Below are 22,702 nucleotides of genomic sequence, written 5' to 3'. Positions count from 1 at the left end.
GCAGAAGGATCTCTGAGTTCGAGGCCAGCCTGGTCTTCAGAGGAAGTTCCAGGATACAGTCAGGACTACACAGACAAAACCTATCTTGGATAAATAAATAAATGAATGAATGAATGAATTAAAAATAAACTAATCTCCCCAGATCTGGGGTGAGTTGCAGGGAAGAGTAAAGTGTGAATATGCTCAAAACACATTGTACGAAGTTCTCAAAGAATTAATAAAAATACTGTATTTTTACAATACAAAAAAAGAGTACATCAGCGTTGTATTGAGATGGCTCAGCAGGTAAAGACGTTTGCCACCAAGCCTAATGACCTGAGTTCATCTTGGGACCCATGTGGTGGGAGAGAACCAACTCCTCATGAGCATAAATGTAATTTTTTACACAAAATTTAAGAATATAAATAGCGGGCTGGAGAGATGGCTCAGAGGTTAAGAGCACTGACTGATCTTCCAGAGGTCCTCAGTTCAATTCCCAGCAACCACATGGTGGCTCACAACCATCTGTAATGAGATCTGGTTCCCTCTTCTGGCCTGCAGACATACATGCAGGCAGAACACTGTATACATAATATAATAAATAAATAAATCTTTAAAAATATATATATATAAATAGCGATCTTTCATACAAATCAACACAAAAAATGGTGTAATTTTATAGTAAATATCCCAGTATATTCAGAAATCTGTTTATCAGAGTAACAAGCTGATGGCAGTAACTAAGTAATTTGTCAAATTCTTTTTCAGGGGGCAGTTCAAGGCAGGGTTTCTCTGTGTAGTGTTGGCTGTCCTGGATCTCGCTCTGTAGAACAGGCGGGCCTTGAATTCACAGAGATCCGCCTGCCTCTGCCTCCTGAGTGCTGGGATTAAAGGCGTGCACCACCACCGCCCTTCTGGCAAATCTGTCAAGTTTTAAAGAAGATTCTGCTACAGAAAAATAGCCATCCCTACAGATTTGGATAAATGACTTTTTCTCAACAAAAAAAGACTGTAAAGCACTAGGAGGCAGATAGATAGATCTCTTAGTTCAGGGCCAGCCAGGGCTGTCTACTGAAACCCTGTCACAAAAAGAAAAAGACTTTAGAGTGTGATCGGGATGAAAGACTGAAATCTTCCTGTGTCTGCTGATAAAAAGAAGGAACATGGTGCCCAGAATGGTAACCTCACAATGACCTGACTTCATCCTCTTGGCAGATTAAAGTGTGGACAGCTAACCCACAACAGTTTGTAGAGGATGAGGATGATGACACTTTCTCCTACACTGTTAGAATCGCAGCGCAAGACTTGTTGCTGGTAAGAGTTACATTGCTACTTCAAACAAATAACCCTCCAGTAATTGGAAGTTCTTCTTCCTAGACAGCTAACCCAAGGTAAGCAGCACTGTTGGGCAGCTTCACCTCAGGCCTTTTTAAGGATATAAGAAAGTTGCTCATGAAATTTGAAATTTAGAAATTCCAAAGTTGTCGCAACTGGTTCATTGAGTCAGGAACACTTCCGTTTGCTTCTGAGTTCAGCAAGCCTCCATGGCACAAACCAGAAGCTGACAAACTTAAAAAGATTGTTGGGGGATGAGCATGGACCATCAGCTCATGATTTCTTTGGCTCCTCCACCTAGAGCATAGGGTTGCCTCTAGGCCAGAATGCTGTGAAGAACCTGCCATTTCCTGTTGGGTTTGTTGGTAAACATATCTCCGTACTATTTAGTTCTTCTAAGGCACCTATGACAGGCTACATGAGAGCAGGGAATATAGTTCAGTGGTAGAGCCCTTGTCTAGCATGTGCAAAGGGAGCGTCGCTGAATTGCTGGAACCAAAAAAGAAGTAGAATGGGAAAAAAATTATGCACTATTAGAGTGGCCTTATATTTTCATGATCTGTCATTTTCCGAGAAAACAAATTTTTGGTCAATTGTCATCCAAAGCTAACTATCATTTTTTTCTTACGCTTCATTTAATAGAGCCAAAGACGTCAACTGTTTAGAACTATTTAGCCTTACAATGCATAAACACTACAGAGTTTCGTGTGTTGCTCTTAATTTCATCAGAGACCCTGAACTATTGGGGTCACTTTTAATATACCTGATCAGGCTTTAGTATGGGTGTGTCAAAGAGTTTGAACCATCCACACACAGACATTTATTTTTAGATCTTCTCTCTCCCTAGGCTGTGGCCACAGATTTCCAGAATGAGAGTGCAGTGGCCCTGGCTGCGGCAGCCACTCGGCATTTACAAGAAGCTGAGCAAACCAAAAGCAGTGGTACTGAGCACTGGTAAGAACGTGCAGAAGCGCTCTGCTTAGAGACTTGTTTAGAGCGTCAGATCTGAGGGAAAATAAGTTCATTGTATCCCTTTTTAAACAGCTTTGAAGGAGAAGACTTTTGTTTTTAATTAGAAGACTGTATTTCATTGGTTTCAGTGGAATTTAATAAATAGTGTTGAAATTGGAAGGATAAGAATGGATATGGTACATGACTTGTATCCTAGCACTTGAGAGCTAGAGGCAAAAGATTTGTAAGTCGAAGGCCATCGTGGTACATAGTGAATTTGAAGCATGCCTGGCCTATGTAAGACCCTGTCTCCAAAAAAAGGGGCTGCTGGGGGGTCGGGTGGGGGTTGCACATGCCTTTAGTCCTAGCACTCAGGAAACAGGCAGATGAATTTCTGAGTTCTAGGCCAGCCTGATCTACAGAGCAAGTTCCAGGACTACACAGGAAAACACAGTCTCAAAAAACCAAAATAATAATAATAATAGTAATAATAATAATAATAATAGTGAGGGCTGATGAGCTGGCTCAGCAGGTAAGGACACTTACTGTCAAGCCTGACAAACTGAGTTCAGTCCCTAGAACCCACAGGGTAGAAGTAATGGACTGACCTCTGTATGCATGCCATTGCTACTAAATGCTCCCACACGGTAGGTAGGTAGGTGTAAGAAGATTGTTTTAAATAAATGAATTAGAAATACAGACAATGACTTTGGGATGAGATCGTTCTGGAATACCCTTTTCTAAATGGCCTTACCTTGGATCCCTTTATTTTGGAAGTGTAGTTTGTTTTAGCAGCTGCAGTATCCTTTTTGCAGGTGGAAAATCCATGAGGCCTGCATGCTTGCTCTAGGCTCAGTAAAGTCCATCATCACTGACAGTGTGAAAAATGGCAGGATCCATTTTGACATGCATGGGTTCCTGACCAACGTCATCCTTGCAGACCTCAACCTGTCAGGTATGTTTTAATATATGCCAGGATTCTAGAAGATCTTGGAACCTGCTGTTAACTCACTTACATACTTTTTTAAATATTTGTGTGTCTGTGTGAGTACATACATCAGTATGCACACCATAGGCCAGAAGAGGTTGTCAAGTATCCTATATCACTCTCTGCCTATTCCTTTGAGACGAAGTCTCTCCTTGAACCTGAAGCTCACATCTCGGCTAGACTGAAATCCACCAGTCCTCCTGCCCCACCCTGTCAGAGCTGGAGTTACAGACATTTGCTGGGCCTCATGGCTTGTTGCATGGGTGCTGTGATGGAAACTCTTAGTCTCATGATTACAGAGCAAACATTCTTAACTCCTGAGCCATGTCTTTAGCCCCTTTTCTTCTCACTCTTCCTCCCTTTCTTAGTTTTGTGTATATGTTTGTGTATATTGATCTGAGTTCAGTCATCTGAGTTCAGTTAACACCCCAAGGGCTCACCACTACTTGTAACTCAAGCTCCAAGGGACCTGATGCCCTCTTCTGGCAACTACTGGCACTGCACCTGTGTACACATCCTGACACATAATTGAGATTAAAATCTTTAAACCAAAAAACCACAATAATTGTGGCTTGTATCCATTCCATTAGTTATCAAAGCCATGATGTCATATATGTATCCTGTAACCTCTGGAAAGCGGCATTATTCACTTGTGAAATAATGAGAACAAAAAAGTCAATGGCTTGGTATTCCTTAAAAAATAATGCCGGGCGGTGGTGGCGCATGCCTTTAATCCCAGCACTCGGGAGGCAGAGCCAGGCGGATCTCTGTGAGTTCGAGGCCAGCCTGGGCTACCAAGTGAGTTCCAGGACAGGCGCAAAGCTACACAGAGAAACCCTGTCTCGAAAAACCAAAAAAAAAAAAAAAAAAAAAATTTTAGGGGACTGGGCAGTGGTGGTGCACACCTTTAATACCAGCACTTGGGAGGAAGAGGCAGGCGGATCTCTGAGTTTGAGGCCACCCTGGTCTACAGAGTAAATTCCAGGACAACCAGGGCTACAGTTACCCTGTCTTGAAACCCACCCCACATACACAAAAAAGTTTTGAGGGGCTGGAGAGATGGCTCAGCAGTTCAGAACACTGGCTGCTCTTCCAGAAAACCTGCATTTGATTCCCAGCACCCACATGGTGGCTCACAACGTCTGTAACTCCAGTTCCAGGGAAATGCCACTCCCTCTTCTGGCCTCTGGGCACCAGGCACTCATGTAGTACACAGACATACACCTATACCCATAAGATTATGAAATGTTTAAATTAAAAAGTGATCATTTTAGCTATAAGGATGTTCAGAAGTGCCTAGACCATACTTTGACAGTTGCTGCCTCTGTAGACCTAAATTGTTGGTAATTTACTGATTTGTTAGGAGCTATTCAATAACTCCTGTCAATTACATATTGTAGTGTAAATAACTAAGCTAAGCTCTTTGACCGGCTGAAAAGATTGTCTCCTCAAGCAGTTTGTGCTCGGTAGGAGGCAGTAATTCTTACACTAGTGGTTAGACCGTAAACACAATCTGGTAGATGATGAGAAAGCTGAGCGTATGGAATTACAGCGGCTCAGAGGTGAGGGATCACTTCAGCCTAAGAGATCACTGAGGTGATATAAAAGAGGAGTGTGTTGACGTGTAATTTAAACAAAGCCCAGAACTGACAAAGCAAGGTGTGAGTTTCCAGGACTGGTATGTGCTTGAGTTTAGTGGCCATAAAGGGAGCCTTGAATGCCATCACTGGTGCTGTGCATATTTGGTGGACTGTAAAATGATTTGGCAGGTTATTAATAGAGGGCTGACATGATCAGAGCTATGATTTTATGTTCTAGTGTTGGGACAGAATAGGAAGGAAGTGGCCGTGGGGAAGGAGTTAGACAAACTGGTCATGCAGATAGGAATAATGAGGACTTTAGGCTCAGAATAGTCGGTAGTCAGAGGTAGAATTGACAGAGTGATTCTGTGCCATCCACTGCACATATTCTTTTACCATATGAAATTGTGCTTTTTCTTTCAGATAAGTCATATACATTATGTAGCATCCAGTTAGTTAACGTTTGAGAAGTGGAGTTGGGAGGGAGGAGGGCCGAGAGGGACTTTTCATCATCCGACCTATGATTGCTCTCTTTTGTAGCGTCTCCCTTCCTCCTGGGACGGGCCCTTTGGGCTGCCAGTCGTTTTACTGTTGCTATGTCCCCTGAGCTGATTCAGCAGTTCCTACAGGCAACAGTCAGTGGTCTTCATGAAACACAACCCCCATCAGTACGGATTTCTGCTGTGAGAGCCATCTGGGGGTAAGTATGCTACTCTAGAGTGGTAAGAATTGCTTAAGAGAAAACGACTCGGGCAGTCATCACAGCTGTCCCGTGCATTATACTGTTTGGAAATTTCTCCTGAAGGTCTCCTTCAGAATGAGTATTGGAAAGAGAGGGGAAAAACAGTGCAGGGGACTTCAGAAGGTGTCCTGTTCCCTTCTGCTCCTTATCGTTAGATTCACTCCAGCTATGAGTCTCAGCAGCTTCCTTCCTTCAGTGGAGGTGCATGACCCAAGGTTCTGAGTGATAAGTAATTTGCATCAGAGTTGCAGAATTGAGGAGGGACGTGAGTCTGACTGTCAATGACATCATTGTGTTGATAGTCCCTGTATTAGAAACCAAATTTGGAAGAATATGGCCTGGAAACACTGCTCATTTCTTCCAGTCTCATCTCCTTTTCCATAGGGAAAGACTGAGGTTTTATAGTCATTTATGTATGTTCCATTGTTATTTTAAAATGTTTTTTTTTTATATTTATAGTTTATGTGTATGAGTGTTTTGCTTGCACATATGTCTGTGTACCGGGTGCATGTTTGGTGCCCACAGAGGTCAGAAGAGGGCATTGAACCCCCTGGAACTGGAGTTATAGACAATTGTGAGTGCTGGAAATTGAGCCTAGGCCCTCCACAGGAACAAGTGCTCTTAACTGCTGAGCCCTCTCTCCAGGCCTGAACATTGATTTTAAAGGATATTTTAAGGTCCAAATTTAAGCATCTCAGTTGAATTCTATGCATGAGAATTACAAAGTTTATCTTCCTGTCCTATCTTCTTAACTTTTGAAATGGTGACTGAGAAGCCATACATTGAGAGAGAAAGAGGGAGGGCTATCGTTAGGGAACATTGAGGAGTCACCTATTCTGTCTGTATGTGTTGAACAGTAAGTGGTACAACCATGAACAAAAGCCCATCTTTCCCTGTGCAGTCTTGGTAAAGCCGATCTTTGGCTCTAAATAAATTTAAAATGTTTGGTGCTAAGAAAAAACCACGTGTAGCTTTTCAGAAAGCTCTGGAGCCATTCTTAAGTGACTGAGGAGGGAGCCCTAACCTGATTAACCACTGCCTGTATTGCTTCTGACCTTTGTAAAACTTGATTTCATCTCCATGCATTAATTATTCCCTGAAGCATTAGACATCCCCTGTGACAGTTGTCAGGATAAGCTTAGAAGCAGGTGCTAGAGAGCGGGCTCAGCAGTTAAGAGCACAGGCTGTTCTTGGAGAGGACCCAAATTTGATTCCCAGTACCCACATCAGGCAGTTCACAACTACCTATAACTCCAACTCCGGATCTGAAACACCCCAGACCTCATACACATAAGTAAATAATAATAATATTTTTAAGAAAAGAATTAAAAGCCTTTGCCAACTAAATAAGAACAAAACCATTAAAACCTATGTATATCTTACTTAAAACTTTAAAAATGGGCCGGGAGTAAAACCAGGATAATAAATTTAAAAGCAGACTATGAATCGGTAAAAGAAACGTGTCTACTTTGTGTTGTGATTTCACAGAAATGTTCAGAGTACAAACTGAGAAGAGTTTGATGTGTGTAAGTACTTAGGGTAAATATCCCTTGTTTCCTGGAGTGTTTTACACACAGCAGTGCCTGTCAAGCATAACTTATTTACATTGATTCTCACAGGAGAGATTAGAATTTTTTAAAAAACACTTTTATTTATTGTTATATATGTAAATGTTTGATTAGAATAAGTTTAAATTTAAATTTTATAGTCAGAAAAAAAAATACTGAGAAGCTGAAGAGATGGCTCAGCAGTTAAGAGCGCTTGGTGTATACTCCTGAGTACTGGAGTTAAGGTCCTAGACCTGCCAGGTGGTGGCGCACGCCTTTAATCCCAGCACGCGGGAGGCAGAGGCAGGAGGATCATTGTGAGTTCGAGGCCAGCGTGGACTACAGACTGAGTTCCAGGACAGCCAGGACTGTTACACAGAGAAACACTGTGCCAAAAAACCAAACAAAATCAAAAGAACCACCCTAGCACCTGTGTAACCAGCTGGCCGTCCTGCACACTTCGGTAATCCCCGCTCTAAGGGAGTCGGGGAGAGACAGACAGGAGGATCGCTGGGGCCTGCAGTCTTCCAGCCTACCTAAGAAAACAAGCCCACGTTCAGATAGAGAGCCTGCCTCAAACAAGAACAGCGGAGAGTGAGAAAAGAGGACGGCCAGTGCCTTCTTCCGGCCTCTGCGTGTACACAGACACTGCACCTGTGTGTGTGTGTGTGTACGTGTGTGTGTGTGCACACGTGTGTGTACACATACAGCCATACATATACACACAAAGAAATAGAAATAATCTTTGTAATGGGAAGAAAACTTAAACACCTAATGTATAGTTCTCATTCACTACTTAGGCAGTAATCTACTGACTTCCCTAAACAGTGAATCATATCAGACTAAAAAATGACAAACTATAAATATGAATGCCAGAGAGAAATGGACACTCACACCTTTATAGAATTATACAAATGATGTCAGACACTGGATCCTGTCTCTAAGTTCCAAGAGCTAGCCTGTTGGGGCTGGAGAGATAGCAGAATTAAGAGTGCCTCCTTCTCTTGCAGAAGACCTGAGTTGGGGTCCCCAGCACCCAGATGGGGCAGCTCATAGCCACCTCCTGTAAGTCCAGCTCTAGCAGATCCCACAACCTCTGGTCTCCATACGCTCCTGTATTCTCACACATACCCCACACACTCAAAATTATAAAAATAATAATAAAAATAAGCCTTTGGGTTGGAGAGATGGCTCAGTGGCTAAGAGTACTCACTGCTCCTTTGTTTGTTAGTTTTTGTGGGGTGGTTTTTGGTTTGTTTGTTTGTTTGTTTGTTTTCCTGGTTTTTTGAGACAGGACTTCTCTGTGTAGCCCTGGCTGTCCTGGAACTCATTATATAGACCAGGCTGGCCTCGAACTCACAGAGATCTGCCTGCCTCTGCCTCCTAAGTGCTGGGATTAAAGGCGTGCACACTACTGCCCAACTTACTGTGGGGATTTTTGTTTTCAAGTTTCATTTTATTTTTAGCACTATGTATGTGGACATGTGCATTTGAGTGCAGATGTGTCTGGAGGCCCTAGAGTTACAGGCTGTTGTGAGCTGCTCAGTATGGCTGCTAGGAAACAAATACAGGTCCTCTGGAAGAGCAGTCTGTGCTCTGAACCACTGAGATCTCTAGCCCCTGGAATTTCTAATATTGTAACATTTTAGTTCATCATAACATCCTTGCTTTTTCTTTTGTACCCGCTTTAATTTATTCCTCCATGCAGTTGCTTATATATCGGTGTAAACTGCCTTAAATGATATCTGAAACAAGATATTTTGATGCATAATTATACTTGTGTCAGATTTCTCTAGAAATATTTTTTTTAGGTTTTTCGTTTGGTTGGGTTTTTTTTTTTTTTGGTTTTGGGTTTTTTTGTTGTTACTGTTTTTCTCAAGACAGGATTTCTCTGTGTAACAGCTCTGGCTGTCCTGGAACTCACTTTTATAGACCAGGCTGGCTTTGAACTCACAGCGATCCTCCTGCCTCTGCCTTCAAGTGCTGTGGACTGACTTATGTTTTATTAATTATGTACGTATTTATTTTATGTGTATGGGTGTCTTGAGCCATCTCTCCAGCCCTCACCACCACCACCCCAGGCCTAACTTCTGAAGGCTGAAGTGGCACCTAGCTTCAGTCAGCTCTGAACTCTTTTTTTCTTGTTTTGTTATCTTGTTTTAATTACAAGGGCAATGATACTGACTTTCTGTTCTAAAAAGATCCATTTCTTGACTCAAATAATTATAGCAACGTACAGCGAAAAGTTGAAACATCGACTAGGAAGCTGCTGTAGTAGTCCAGACAGAAGTCTCTGCTGTAGTCCAGTGTAGTAGCCAGTAGAGGACGGGGAGGAAGCAGTGAGAAGGTGGGAACCAAGCTCTGAAACTAGGGTGCAAAGTGTATACCGTTACTAAAGCAAAGAGTAGAGAAGTAGTGTAGACGTGTCAATAAACTAGTAGTCAGTGTTTTGATTTTTTCAGTTATTTGTAAGAAATACTCTGGTAGAGCCAATAAGCAGTGACTATATAATGGCTTACAACTATCCATAACTCTAGTTCCAGGATACAGCGCCCTCTTCTGGCCTCCTTGAGCACAAGGTACAGGAGTGGTTTACATGCATATGTGCAGGCAAAACTCACACATATAAAATTAAATAAATCCCAAATAACTAAAAAGTAAAAAGAAAGAAGTAAGGTCTGAGCAAAAAGCAAGTCTATGGCAAATTCAAGCCCATGAAGTCGTGTCTTCACTGGTCGTTGTGGAGCTTTATATGACTATAAAACAAACAAGAATGGGAGGTGGTGGCACACATCTTTAAGCCCAGCACTCTGGAGGCAGAGGCAGGTGGATCTCTGTGAATTCAAGATCAGCCTTGTCTGCATATCAAGTTCCAGTCCAGTCAGGCTACAAAGTGAAACCCTGTCTTTAAAAATCTTATTGACTACCTACTAACAGAGTGCTATTTAGAGAAAGTGTTTTTATTTCTACTTACTACTGCCATTCTGTTGTAATTTTTAATTAATTACATTGATATATGTGGTGGGAGGGCGTGTGGGCGTGTGCATGCCATGCACACGAAGAACAACTTGTGGCCGTCGGTTCTCGCTTTCCACTGTGTGGGTCCTGGGGATCCAGCTCAGATCCGCAGGCTTGTCAGCAAAGCCCCTTTCCCCCCTGAGCCGTCTTAGCACCATCTCAGCTCCTGTGCCCACTCGAAGGCAAAGGCCTAGGACTGGAGGTTCAGTGGTAGAGCATTTGCCCCGGGTGCAGAGCCCTGGACTCCACCCCCATCAGAAGAGGAAGAAAGCAAGGTTTGAACAGTGTGTTTGTAGCATTTGTATCGTGAGAGCCAGTTAGCAACATTCAGGAAATACTTGTTGATGAAGAGATAAATAGAACTACATAGAGAAGTTTAGATCCCAAAGGTCAAGTACTGATTTTGTAAGTACACATAAGACTGTTTATGTAAATTAAACTCATTTTGACACTCAGAAAACTCAAAGCACAAAATTTGTAACATGGAAATTGAAAAAGTCTTCTATTAAGCAATTATAATGAAAAGTTGTTTTAAGAATATATTTATTTTTTGTTTTTTCTTTTTGTAAGTTGTTTTGTTTTTGAGACAGGGTCTTACTATGTAGCCCTGGCAGCCTGAACTTGCTCTGTAGACCAGGCTGGTCATGAGCTACAGCATGCAGGTGGAAGTCAGAAAATAACTTCCAAGAGATGATTCTCTCTTTCCACTGTGTCGTCTCTAGGGATCCAGCTCAGGTCATCAGGCTTGGGTGCAAGTATCCTTACAGGCTTAGCCATCTTGCCAGCTTTATATGTCGAAATATTGGTGATTTAACACTGTAGTCTGAGGACTCATACTACATTTAACCTAGTAGCTTAATAATTTGGGTGTAACGATATAGCTAGATTTGCCTCATCACAGGAGAGGGATGAACTTTTAAAGAAAATAGCAAATAGACTAGCAGTGTAGCTTAGAGTGCCTGCTTAAGCATGTGTGAGAGACCCTGGCTTCAATACCCAGCAAAGCAGAAATTTTGAAGAAAGTAGAGTTAGAGATACTGACATTTATATAATATGCTACAGAAAGACATGAAGACATAGCTAACTGTAGGAGTGACTTTATAAAGCTATATATGCATAGGTCATATAAGATTGGAAAGCCTAAGAACTGAAGGGTCTGCTTGCTTATGAGTAACTCTTAATTATATATATCACTTTCTCTCTCTAGTTATTGTGATCAACTGAAAATCTCAGAGAGTACACATGTGCTTCAGCCCTTCCTCCCCAGCGTCCTTGATGGCCTGATTCACCTAGCAGCGCAGTTCAGCTCAGAGGTCCTCAACCTGGTGATGGAGACCCTGTGCATCGTTTGTACTGTTGACCCAGAATTCACAGCAAGCGTGGAAAGCAAAATCTGCCCCTTCACCATCGCCATTTTCCTGAAGTACAGTAATGGTATGCTATCGGGAAAACCATGTCGGTGAGAAGTACCAGAAGTAGTGGTGGCTGGTGGATTTAGGAAACTATCTCTAGGGTCTGGTGATCTCACTAGCCTAAGCAAAGAAATAGTTCGCATAGGTACAGCAGCATTACAAAGGAGAGTACCGATTCTGTCATTGTCTTCTCCTGAGGGCTAGGAAAGATAGTGAGTAAAAGACTAACACAAAAGATGTAACTCAAAACCCTGACGATGGAGGAGGAAAGAGAATAACTTCTGAGCGGTCTGGGAAAGGAGATCCTGGGGGTGGGGTGGGGTTCCGTGATAGAGCCCTGGCCTAGCGATTACGAGGCCTCGGGGTTGATCCCTGACACTGGAGAAAGAAAATACTAAAGAAACCTGCAAAGAAGCCTTGTACAGGTGAAGCAAGTGCTGGGCTGCTGAGCCACAGCCCACCCTGTGAGTTTGCGGCCTTGACCCTGCCGTCCCGTCCCGTCCCGTCCCGTCCCGCGTCCTCCTGCTCCTCCTGCTCCTCCTGCTCCTCCTCCCAAGTGCGGTTCATGCGCACGGGCTTCCATACCCAGGACGGATATTTTTATGATAGTAAAAGTGAAGCGGAAAGAGATTTCCCCTAGAACATGCGTAAAATATGATCTGAAGTTTTAGTTTCTCTTTTCAAAGAGGATATGTGTGTGTAGCTGGGGAAAAAAATGCCAAAAGAAAATGTATCAGAAGGTTATCTCTAGGTGGTGGGATTACAGGCTTTTCTTTCCTTTAATACTTTTCAGCATTTTAATTAATTTTTTTTTTTTTTTTTTTGCTTTTCAAGACAGGGTTTCTCTGTGTAGCTTTGGAGCCTTTCCTGGATCTCTCTCTGTAGGCCAGGTTGGCCTCGAACTCACAGAGATCCATCTGCCTCTGCTTCCTGAGTGCTGGGATTAAAGGCGTATGCCACCACCACCCGGCCAATATAGTTACCAGAAAAATAAAGTACCAGAAAAAATATTAAGGATATTTGTTTTCAAAATTGAAGCTAAAACATACAGGAATGGTAGTTATTAATATGATATTCTACCAAACATGTTATTTAGTTTATTTGTTTGGTTTTGGTTTTGGTTTTTTACTTGAAAAATGTGTCCACACTTGTGGATCTCTCATTCTTTTCAGGCTTCATTAGTTTTCTGTGAAGTGACTGTATCTTTTATTTACCCATCCTGTTAATCGAGAACTAGATCTTTTTTGTTTGTTTCTATTACAAGCAGTGCTGTAGTTACTTTTAACATAGACCTGCGTGTGCACTGCGTATATGCTACATAAAAAAGGCACTTTTATTACATAAGCAAAGCAGATTGCTACGAAGTTCCATTTCTTAGTCAGATGATGCATACTTGTGATCCTAGCCCTTGGGGCTGAGGCTGGAGGATTACAGATTAAAGGGTATATAATGAGACCTCTTCTCAAAATAGACACCAAAAAGAAGCTCCATTTCTTTATGAAGCTCTGCCTTTTGAGAGCTGTACCTTGTGCTACAGGTAGGGCCCTAGGAGTTCTTCCTGTCTGTCATGACTACTCCTTAAGAAATATGTGTGACTTCTTGAAAAGGTGTAAGGGGAGCAGGAGAGGTGGCTCAGGAGTTAAAGCACTGGCTGCTCTTCCAGGGTACCCCCAGTTCCATCACCCACATTGCCTTCTGGAACTCTAGTTCTAAGGGAGACATCCTCTTCTGGTCTCCTTGGGTACTGCCCGAATGTGGGACATAAACGTGTATGCAGGTAAAACACCTGTACAATAAGTATAAATAAATAAATCCAGTAAATATTTTTTAAAAAAATAAAATGTGTGAGAGCCTGGAGGCAACAGTGTTTGAACTTTTTTTTTTTCTTCCAAGACCGTCTCTTTATGTAGCCTTAGCTGTCCTGAAACTCACTATGTAGACTAGGCTGGCCTCAAACTCACAGAGATCCCCGAGCCTCTGCCTCCCAAGTGCTAGGACCAAAGGTGTGTACCACCACACCCAGCTTTCTTCTTAATAAAATATCAGTGGGGTTTTTGTTTGGTTTTTGGTTTGGAGGCTTTTATCATTTGGTTTCATTATCATTCCAGATGGCTCAGAAGAAAAGCCTACTTTAACTTTAGAAGTAGCTATAAAAAAGTCCATTCCCTGATGAAAATATCTGTTGTATCTTTTGAAGACTTAGCATCCCCTTGGTCTTCAGGTGATCCATATAGCTGGCTGCTCCACTTCCCAAGTGTGAGATGTAATCTGTGCAGTTGTTAACTTATGTTAGATGTAGAGCAAGAAACACACATCATTAAACCAGTAATAGACAGGCTTCCATGTTGCCTTATCTACTTCAGATCCTGTGGTCGCCTCGCTGGCTCAGGACATCTTCAAGGAGCTGTCACAGATTGAAGCCTGTCAAGGCCCCATGCAGATGAGGCTGATTCCCACTCTGGTCAGCATAATGCAGGCCCCAGCAGACAAGATCCCTGCAGGACTCTGTGCGGTAAGTGATTACAAGATCCGTGAGTGAGAGGAAAGGAAGAGCCCTGCAAGTGTAAACCACAGATCCCACCTACAGACAGGAAGTCAGCGATACACTGGAGATCTGGGATGTTATTTTATACTGAGCTACTCTATCCGTGGGGACAGTGGTAAACCCTGTCTCAAAAAAAACAACGAGAGAGAGAAAGAGAATATGGGTGTGTTCAGAGGCATGGTCTAACTGTAGACTAGCTCTATAGACCACGCTGACCTTGAACTCACAGAGATCTGCCTGCCTCTATCTCCCCATTGATGGGATTACAGGCATGCACCACCATGCCTGGTGGCATTTTCTCCCAATGCATGTGTGTCTATGTATGCTTGTGGAGGCAAGAGGATGGACAACCTCTGGTATCATAAGGAACACAATCTACCTCCTTTGAATCAAGATCTCTCATTGGCTTGAGTCTTGCCAAGTAAGGTATGCTGACTAGTCGGCAAGCCCCAGGGAACCTCCTTTCTCTGCCTCCCTAGCACTAGGATTATAAGCACACATGCCACCATACCTGCCTTTTTTACATGGATCCTGGGAGTAGAAGTCTTCATGCAACAAGGGAAATGCTTTACCAACTGAAACATCTCCCTAGCCACTGTCAAATACCACCCACCTCCATGGCTAATAAAATCATAGGCACTATAATGAAACTGAGAGCTCTGACTACCTAGCAGGTGTCGTGGATGCTGGATACTTCCCACCCCAGAAGTAATTTGACTTTTTTTTCTCCTTCCAGACAGCTATTGATATCCTGACCACGGTAGTGCGAAATACAAAGCCTCCCCTTTCCCAGCTCCTCATCTGTCAAGCTTTCCCTGCTGTGGCACAATGCACCCTTCACACGGATGATAATGCCACCATGCAGGTATCTTACACTTGGAAACTAGAGAGAAAACAATTTCCCAGCCATAGCCAAATGGTAGGCTGGGGGAAAAAAAAGTGACATGATTATACTTTTGAAATATAAGTCTATCGACTCCAAATTTCCCCAGAGAAGCCTGGTTTGGTTGTGCTCTGAGGTCTGTTACAGCCTTAAAAAGTGTGAATACCAGATATCTGGCTGTCTGTGTTTGGTTATTGATGTTATAGAGGAGCTTCGGTGTCAGACTTGGGGCCTTGGGACTTCTCTGAAGATCCTGTTGATATAGTCAACAAGTGATAGACCTGGTGAAGGATGTGTTAGTTATTTTTCAGTTCTTTATTGTGGTTGTTTATAAAGGATATAGGAAAATGATAGTAGATACTGGTCAGATTGGAAATCCCTAGGCAAACAGTGATTTGTGTAAGATCTCATGAAGACCTTTAATACTCTTGGTTATTGCTACATCTAAGAAGTTTTTCAATACCAAAGGTAAATCTTTACTGTTAAACCCCAGTTTGCTTGGTGATTGACCCTTGTAATGAGAAATAGGCAGTTTTGAGATAGCTGATTGGGTAAAGGAAGGACTGTGTTGGTGCCTGTGTTTATCTGCAACAATAAATTCCTACATCTAGTGTTATGAGCCACATGAACCCTATAGGCTTACTGCTCCCATGAGATATAGACTCTGTCAGTAACAGTCTGAGGGCTTCCTTGCATCTATCCCTCTCATGGCTAATCTTGTCACTTCTGTCTCCACAGAATGGTGGAGAGTGCTTGCGGGCCTATGTGTCAGTGACACTGGAACAGGTAGCCCAGTGGCATGATGAGCAAGGCCACAATGGACTGTGGTACGTGATGCAGGTGGTGAGCCAGCTCCTGGACCCACGAACTTCCGAGTTCACTGCAGCCTTTGTGGGCCGCCTGGTCTCCACACTCATCTCCAAGGCAGGGCGGGAGCTTGGGGAGAACCTGGACCAGATCCTTCGTGCCATCCTCAGTAAGATGCAGCAAGCAGAGACACTCAGCGTCATGCAGGTGAGAACAGTGGGGTACTAGGCTTTTGGCTGCATGGTGATGGGGAACCAAATGAGTATGTGGGCCCTGAGTTGTTTTACTCTCTCAATATCCTTGTAGAACAGGTAAGTAAAATGGGATCTGCTCTGGCCCAAGAAATAGGAGCAAGGAAATCTTATGTTTTGTCCTGTGAGTGGACCTGCTGTGTATAAAGATTTATTTTACCTATGTGAATGTTTTCCTTGTGTGTGTGTGTGTGTGTGTGTGTGTGTGTGTGTGTGTGTGTCTGTCTGTCTGTCTGTCTGTCTGTCTGTCCCGTGTGCACCATTTACATGGAGTCCAAGCTCTTAGAACTAGAGTTATAAATGGTTGTGGATACTAGAACCCAGCTGAGCCATTTCTCCAGCCCAGACTCTGTTTCTGTTTGTTTGTTTGTTTGTTTGTTTGTTTGTTTGTTTGTTTGTTTTAATGGTCTCGTTGTGTAGCTCTGGCTAGCCTGGAATTCTCTCTGTAGACCAGGCTGGCCTCTTAAACTCTGTGATCGGCCTGCCCTGCTTCATGAGTCCTGGGATTAAAGGCGTGCCCACCATGCCCAGCCCCAGACTCTGTTTCTTAACGGACTGGGCTATTCCCTCACCTCTCCTGTGTCTATGAAATCTGTTTTCCTGAAACAGGTACCCTCTTGTTCTCTTCTAGTCTCTGATCATGGTGTTTGCTCATCTGGTGCACACTCAGCTGGAACCTCTGTTGGAGTTCCTGTGTAGCCTCCCAGGACCGACTGGCAAACCTGCCCTGGAGTTTGTGATGGCTGAGTGGACAAGCCGGCAGCATCTGTTTTATGGACAGTATGAAGGCAAAGTTAGGTAGGGCTCTGTCTTTTTGCTCTGAGCTTTCTACTTGTACTCACATTTAAATCTTTCTTCCCTGACTTGCACTGTTGATTTCTGTTTGATGTACCAAGCTGTTCCCTGTATTCTCTGTTCTAGCTTTCTTGATAACCCTTCTATTTGAATACCTCCATGTTGAAATTCCCAGTAAAACAATCAGCAGAGTAGAATGTGTATTTCTGAGCAGAAAGCAGTGGACCACCTCATGGGCATCAAATCCCATTCTCAGCTGAACTCTGCTACCTCTCCTAATTAGTTGTGAAAAGCAGTTTCACCATCAGAGAGGGTCTTCGTCTTCTGAGAGCGAGCTAATATACTTGGACTAAGCTCTGGATAGGAGCTGACTGACATTCTCTGGCTCTTCCCAGCTCTGTGGCACTGTGCAAACTGCTTCAGCATGGCATCAATGCAGATGACAAGCGGCTACAGGATATTCGTGTGAAGGGAGAAGAGATCTACGGCATGGATGAAGGCATTCGGACCCGCTCTAAGTCAGCCAAAAGTGAGCGATGCTTCCGTTTCTCTAGCTGTCGGGGACAGGGAAAGGCTATACTGTGTTCTGCATTTTTATTGGTGGGTTTCCTAAAGAAGCAGCAGAAAACTAAGCAAAATGAATCAGAATGTATGGATCCTTCTTGTTGAAAATTGAGGCAAATAATCTCGGGCACAATTCTTCCAGCTTCCATTCTGGGGCTCAGCTTTGTTACCGGTAGCAAGTGATCTCTAATCCCGGAATTGTCTTACTTCTCTTTATTTCTTAGCTCTTATATATAACACCAGGCAGAATTAAATTTAAAGTACTTTCTGGTTGGGTATAGTCAGAGATGGTGGAAAGCACCTGAGAAATATGAGTAGAACTGTAGGAAGGATGGAGATGCTGCCCAGTGACAATCTGACTTGAGGTTCTTTTACTTCTTCCTAGACCCGGAGCGCTGGACAAACATTCCTTTGTTGGTCAAGATCCTAAAGTTGATTATCAATGAACTCTCCAACGTCATGGAGGCCAATGCGGCTCGCCAGGCCACTACCGCCGAGTGGAGTCAAGGTGCACCAGGCCCTTACTCCCAGACATTAACCTGGAGGATCACGTTACATGTTGTCATATGATTGATTAGGTTTATTAGGCACAGATTTAAGGGTGTGGCAGAAGTGTTATTGAAAAGCTGCTCCGTGTCTGGTACTGTCAGGTCTATGTCAATTCTCACAGAGGTTGAAGGTGGGGGCAGCTAGGAAGCAAGCTGCCTACCCTACCCCTTCTTAGAAGCTTTAGTTCTTCCATTCACTCATTGGGAAGGTTTGGCCGTCCTTGGTTCTTTCCCATTTGAGAGGGCGGTAGTCCACACTGCAGAGACCCTTGGACCTTCTCTTTTATCCTGGTAAGATTTGAGAGGGAAAATGCATGACTGTTTCATCTGCTTTTCATCTTCAAGTAGATGATTCCAATGATATGTGGGAGGACCAAGAGGAAGAGGAAGAGGAGGAGGAGGATGGTTTAGCTGGCCAGCTTTTATCTGACATCCTTGCTACAAGTAAATATGGTAAGCCATTTGAGAAAAGACAGGACAATATGGTAAACACCTTTTCTGTGCACACTGGTGCCAAGAATGGGGTACCCAAGCAAGAGGAGATGTGGGCTTACAAGGGGTATTCCTTGGGCTTCTGCCCCTTCTGCCTCAACCGTGGGGTGGTAAATACCACCAAAGGCCTGACTATGGGCCTCTGTCCTGACTCGCCCTGTGTTGGCTGTGTCTAACAGAGGAGGATTACTATGAAGATGATGAGGAAGATGACCCTGATGCCCTGAAGGATCCTCTCTATCAGATTGATCTACAGGTGAGGGTGTCTGTAGAAGATGTCTTACAGTGACAGTATCTATTTCAAGCCATGGAAGCAAGATTGTGGGTTCAAATCCATTCATAGTTCTTCATGAGAACTACAAGAAAGTAGGGGTGGAGTTGCTGTCTGTCTGAGTGTTCAAGGCCATGGGCGGAGAGGGGTGCTGGGGTTTTCATCCAGGATTCTGTACCAGCTATGATCCATCTTCTAAGGCTACTTTGGGAGCGTTCTCTGGGTGAAATAGGAGATAGAGCCTTGGAAATATTTTTGGTTCCCTATGGCATTCTGTCATTGGGTTCTATGTACATTAGATCCAAGAATGTGAAAACCTACCCCTTAGGAAGTTGGCACTTGTCTGAAAGCCAGCATTCCTGTACCACTTGCCGGTGGTCCTCAACCCTGCTGCACACTGACGGCCCTGGGGACCTGTAGTGATGCCACTCTCCTTCTTCCTCCTCCAGGCATATCTCACCAACTTCCTTTGCCAGTTTGCTCAGCAGCCCTGTTACATAATGTTTTCGTGCCACCTTAATGACAACGAGAAGCGGGTTCTACAGGCCATCGGCATCTAAAAGGGGAGTCTTCAACCTGTGTTTCCTCTCCGGCCCAGCCACAGACCGTTCTGCAGCCCTCGCTGGTCTTGAGATGCACTTTCTCTCAGCCTGGAGTGGCTTCCTGGCCCATGGCCTCGACAGTGACACTGACAACTCAGTCCTTGCTCACCAAGGCTGGCATTTAAAAATGCTAAAACAAAGGACACTTCTCAAAGTCCTGTGAAGATACCCCAAATCTGGAACTGTTTTTCCCCCCAGCTCTTCCCCTACCTCCAGATTCCTAGCATCTTTTGTTGTCCAGAAACATTGATACCCAGAAGGATTATGGGTTCCTGATTATTTGCCCCACCTCAGGAGCACAGGAAGTCACTACCATTTATATTCAGAAACATACCTGTTCATTTTCATAGGACATCTGATGTGTTCAGATAGGAGTCCCCTTGAGAGATCATTATGCTTTCTACCCTCTGCCCCGATGCTCTAGGTTCTTGGTAGGAACAAGTTGGAACAGCTACATACTAAGCCCTTTCCAGTGACCTCCCTCCATGCTTTCCTCATGCAACACTAAGGCTCCTCTGTCAAAGGAGCCATCTTCCCATCTCTGCTTCATTGCATGACACAGCCCCTCCCCCAGGCTGTTCCTATATATACATGCACACACAAAATAAGCCAGACAGATGGTAACTTGTCTTTCTTTTTTAGGAAAAAAAAAATCAGGAAAAAGATTTTTATTTCTAAATCTGCCTGACCCATCTATATTTAATATTGCCTCTTGTACGCATAACCACAGAGCCTGATATTCAAAGGTTATCCCTATCCCTCAGGAATCCTCTAAAGTGGTTGAGTTGTAGCCCTCGAATTTACAACATGTATTTTTCTAGGACAGTAAAGCAATCTTTACAAATGAATTTAGTCTGCATACGATAAGGTGTCTCAGCACCTCCCCTTTTGTTTACTCTCTGTAGAAGGAAAGTGGAGCCTGTTCTGGCGTCCTGCTGTGATTGGCCAAGGGCTCAAACATCTTAGGAACTGAGTATTTTTCATTCAAATGTATGCAGCAGAAATAAGGGACAGCCCTCAGTGGGTTTTCCTTGTGTCAGGAATTGAGAGAGTGAGATTAGGAAGAGCAGAGTAGTAGCCCAGTGTTCCCTTTGTTTGATAGGACCCACATCTGCGACTCTGTTCTTAATAGCCAGAGAGTTTCTCTGAGTGATGCTCTAACAAAAAGAAAAGGGAATATAGAAGTGACTTTTGAGCTCCATTCTTAAGCAGAAGGATAACAGTGTAACATTTAACCTAAAAGGCCTTTCATGGGACCCTAAGGATGTGGCAGCTTATTAATGACTGTACCACCAGATGTCCTGGGTGCTGAACCTTTTGTTCAGAGGCATTTCACTAAAGTTTCCACCTTTTTAAGAGCCTGAGAAGGTGTGTATAGTTGTCTTCTGCCCCTGCTGTTTTTCCTCCTGAAGTTGGAGTCCCTGATAAAGAGAAATGATAGCATATCTGTCCAAGTGGTACCCAGAAAACCACAGTAGGAATTTTGGAAACTTGCTCCATAGTTGACCTCAAAGCCGGTTGGATTTGGTGCTAAAAACAGTAGACCATTCCTCACAATTAAGTTGTCCAATGGTTTTGGCATGTTAGAGTGGTGCCAGGTTAGCAGCATTGACCTGCTGAGTTGGAGAAAGCTTGGAGACCCCCAGTGCATATGCGGACAGTGACTTGGGTCCCTTCTGAGCCTGCTAATTAGAACAGTTCCTCTGTGTCTAGTGCCAAAATGAGTCCAGAGGGCTTCTTGTCTGTTCTCAGGCTTCACTTTTGGTGGGAGGGCCAAGCCCCTGCCTTAGGAAAACTGGGAAAGGCCCTAGTTTGCTTAGGAAGCCATCCTTGCCAACATACAACTAGTTGGACATGGAGGGTCTTACGCCCCTTGATGGACAGATATTTGCATGTGTTTTCAGAGCATTTAACTTCTGCAACGGGTTCACAGTGAATTTTCTCATCCTGTTGACTGTTCCTAAGAGCAGGGGGAAAGTTCTTTTGGTGACTATTGGTGTGACATAGTTGAACTCTGGCTCCTATTTTGTCTCCTACGAGAGCCAACTACATTTGGACAAAGGGTGGGGCTGACTATTGGAAGACTAAGAAAAGACCGGTGAGCTAACAAGAGAAGCGCGGGCTCCGGATGGTGAACGCTTTCCAGGATAGGGTGAAACACTAGAAGGCTGAAAAGTGGATGAAATTCCAAGGAAGGGAGTTGTTACCTCAAGTCATTGCCTAGGAAGCTTGAATTTGGACCCTAGGGTTCAAAACGAATTCATGAGACGTCGCTGGGGTGTTCACCGTGAGCTCGAGCGCCAGTGTGCCAAATTAACGAAAGCTGCCTTAGGTTTCCTTAGCCGTACTAAGCAGCCCAATAAGACCAGAGCACCGGTGGCTAAGCAGACCACAAGTCAGCCCTCAGAAGGAGGGTGAGATGGGTCGTCTTTGCCACAGCGATGGCAGCCTATTTATGCCTTACTCTTTCCAAGAAGTTGGAAGCATTTGCAAAAGAAACTGACCGAGGCAAGGAAAGAATGCTGATGACATCTTAGGTGGCAGGAAGCTTCAGGGAAGGTGATATTAGAATACAAGTAGATGAAGTCGTAAGAAAAGGACATTGGCAACAGTGCTTTCATTATAGTGCTGCGTCCCCCACTAAAAGTACTGGGTGTTAAGAGTCCAGAAGACTCCAGTGCGGGCCTAGGTTATTGTCGAGGGGGCTGCAGATTTCCCGCCTCTGTCCCTTCAGTGGTCCTGACTGATGACAGTCCTCTGTAAAAGGACAACCAAGGACGGAACTGTTGAGGGAAGGCAGTGACGGGGCTCAGAAGGCTGAACTCAACAGTGCCCAGCACATTTAGGGGTGGTCCGGTGAAAAGTGCTAAGCTGTCTCAGCCCACCAGGCAGACCTGCTGTGCCTGAGTAAATAAAAGATGGCTTTCTGGCTCTTCTGTTGCCTGTCGGTTTCAGTGACAAACTTGTTAGACACAGCAGGTCAATGCCTTAGGCTTTTCTTAAGAAGCTAGTCTAGGGCTCAGCATGGTGGTGTCTGCCTTTAATCCCAGCACTCAGGCAGAGACAGGTGACTTTCTGAGTTCAAGGTCAGCCTGGCCTACATAGCAAGTTCCATTATGTAGCAAAGGCTCCGTAATGAGAGAGAGGGGCCAGGGAAGCTGATTAGGAAATCGGAAACAAGTCACAAATAAGGCAAGTGCTATGGGAAAAGTAGGTGCTGTGTGCACTGTCTCCCCCAGAAAGACTGGGCTAGTGGTGATGGAGCGGAAGCTGAGTCAAGTGGCATGAAGGTTTCAATAAAGCACTTGGAAAGGTCGGCAGTTCTTGCTAAAATGTGCACTAAATGCTAGACCTGCTGGATGTGTCTGTGTGAACAACCTCACACCTCCTCC

General features: G+C 44.0%; 1 protein-coding gene across 3 annotated transcripts in view; it reads left to right on the top strand.

Moving 5' to 3' along the window:
• Window positions 1–22,243, top strand: part of Ipo9 (importin 9) — a 43,656-nt gene extending 21,413 nt beyond the window's left edge. For all 3 annotated transcript variants that reach the window (XM_052737044.1, XM_052737046.1, XM_052737047.1), the window contains 14 exons: window positions 1,195–1,293; window positions 2,162–2,268; window positions 3,081–3,220; window positions 5,374–5,533; window positions 11,348–11,574; window positions 13,916–14,064; window positions 14,834–14,962; window positions 15,719–15,994; window positions 16,670–16,836; window positions 17,229–17,362; window positions 17,783–17,905; window positions 18,294–18,398; window positions 18,617–18,693; window positions 19,158–22,243. In XM_052737044.1, coding sequence (XP_052593004.1) covers window positions 1,195–1,293; window positions 2,162–2,268; window positions 3,081–3,220; window positions 5,374–5,533; window positions 11,348–11,574; window positions 13,916–14,064; window positions 14,834–14,962; window positions 15,719–15,994; window positions 16,670–16,836; window positions 17,229–17,362; window positions 17,783–17,905; window positions 18,294–18,398; window positions 18,617–18,693; window positions 19,158–19,268 — 2,004 coding nt within the window. In that variant the 3' untranslated portion in view covers window positions 19,269–22,243. The remainder of the gene's footprint in view (window positions 1–1,194; window positions 1,294–2,161; window positions 2,269–3,080; window positions 3,221–5,373; window positions 5,534–11,347; window positions 11,575–13,915; window positions 14,065–14,833; window positions 14,963–15,718; window positions 15,995–16,669; window positions 16,837–17,228; window positions 17,363–17,782; window positions 17,906–18,293; window positions 18,399–18,616; window positions 18,694–19,157) is intronic.
• Window positions 22,244–22,702: the final 459 nt, after the last annotated feature.

This window comes from Peromyscus californicus, unplaced genomic scaffold, assembly GCF_007827085.1.
Source record: "Peromyscus californicus insignis strain IS unplaced genomic scaffold, ASM782708v3 Scaffold_14__1_contigs__length_90479793_seg_2, whole genome shotgun sequence".
Classification (NCBI taxonomy): Eukaryota; Metazoa; Chordata; class Mammalia; order Rodentia; family Cricetidae; genus Peromyscus; species Peromyscus californicus.
Note: the sequence above shows the minus strand (reverse complement) of the source record. Positions and strands in the feature narration are given on the sequence as shown.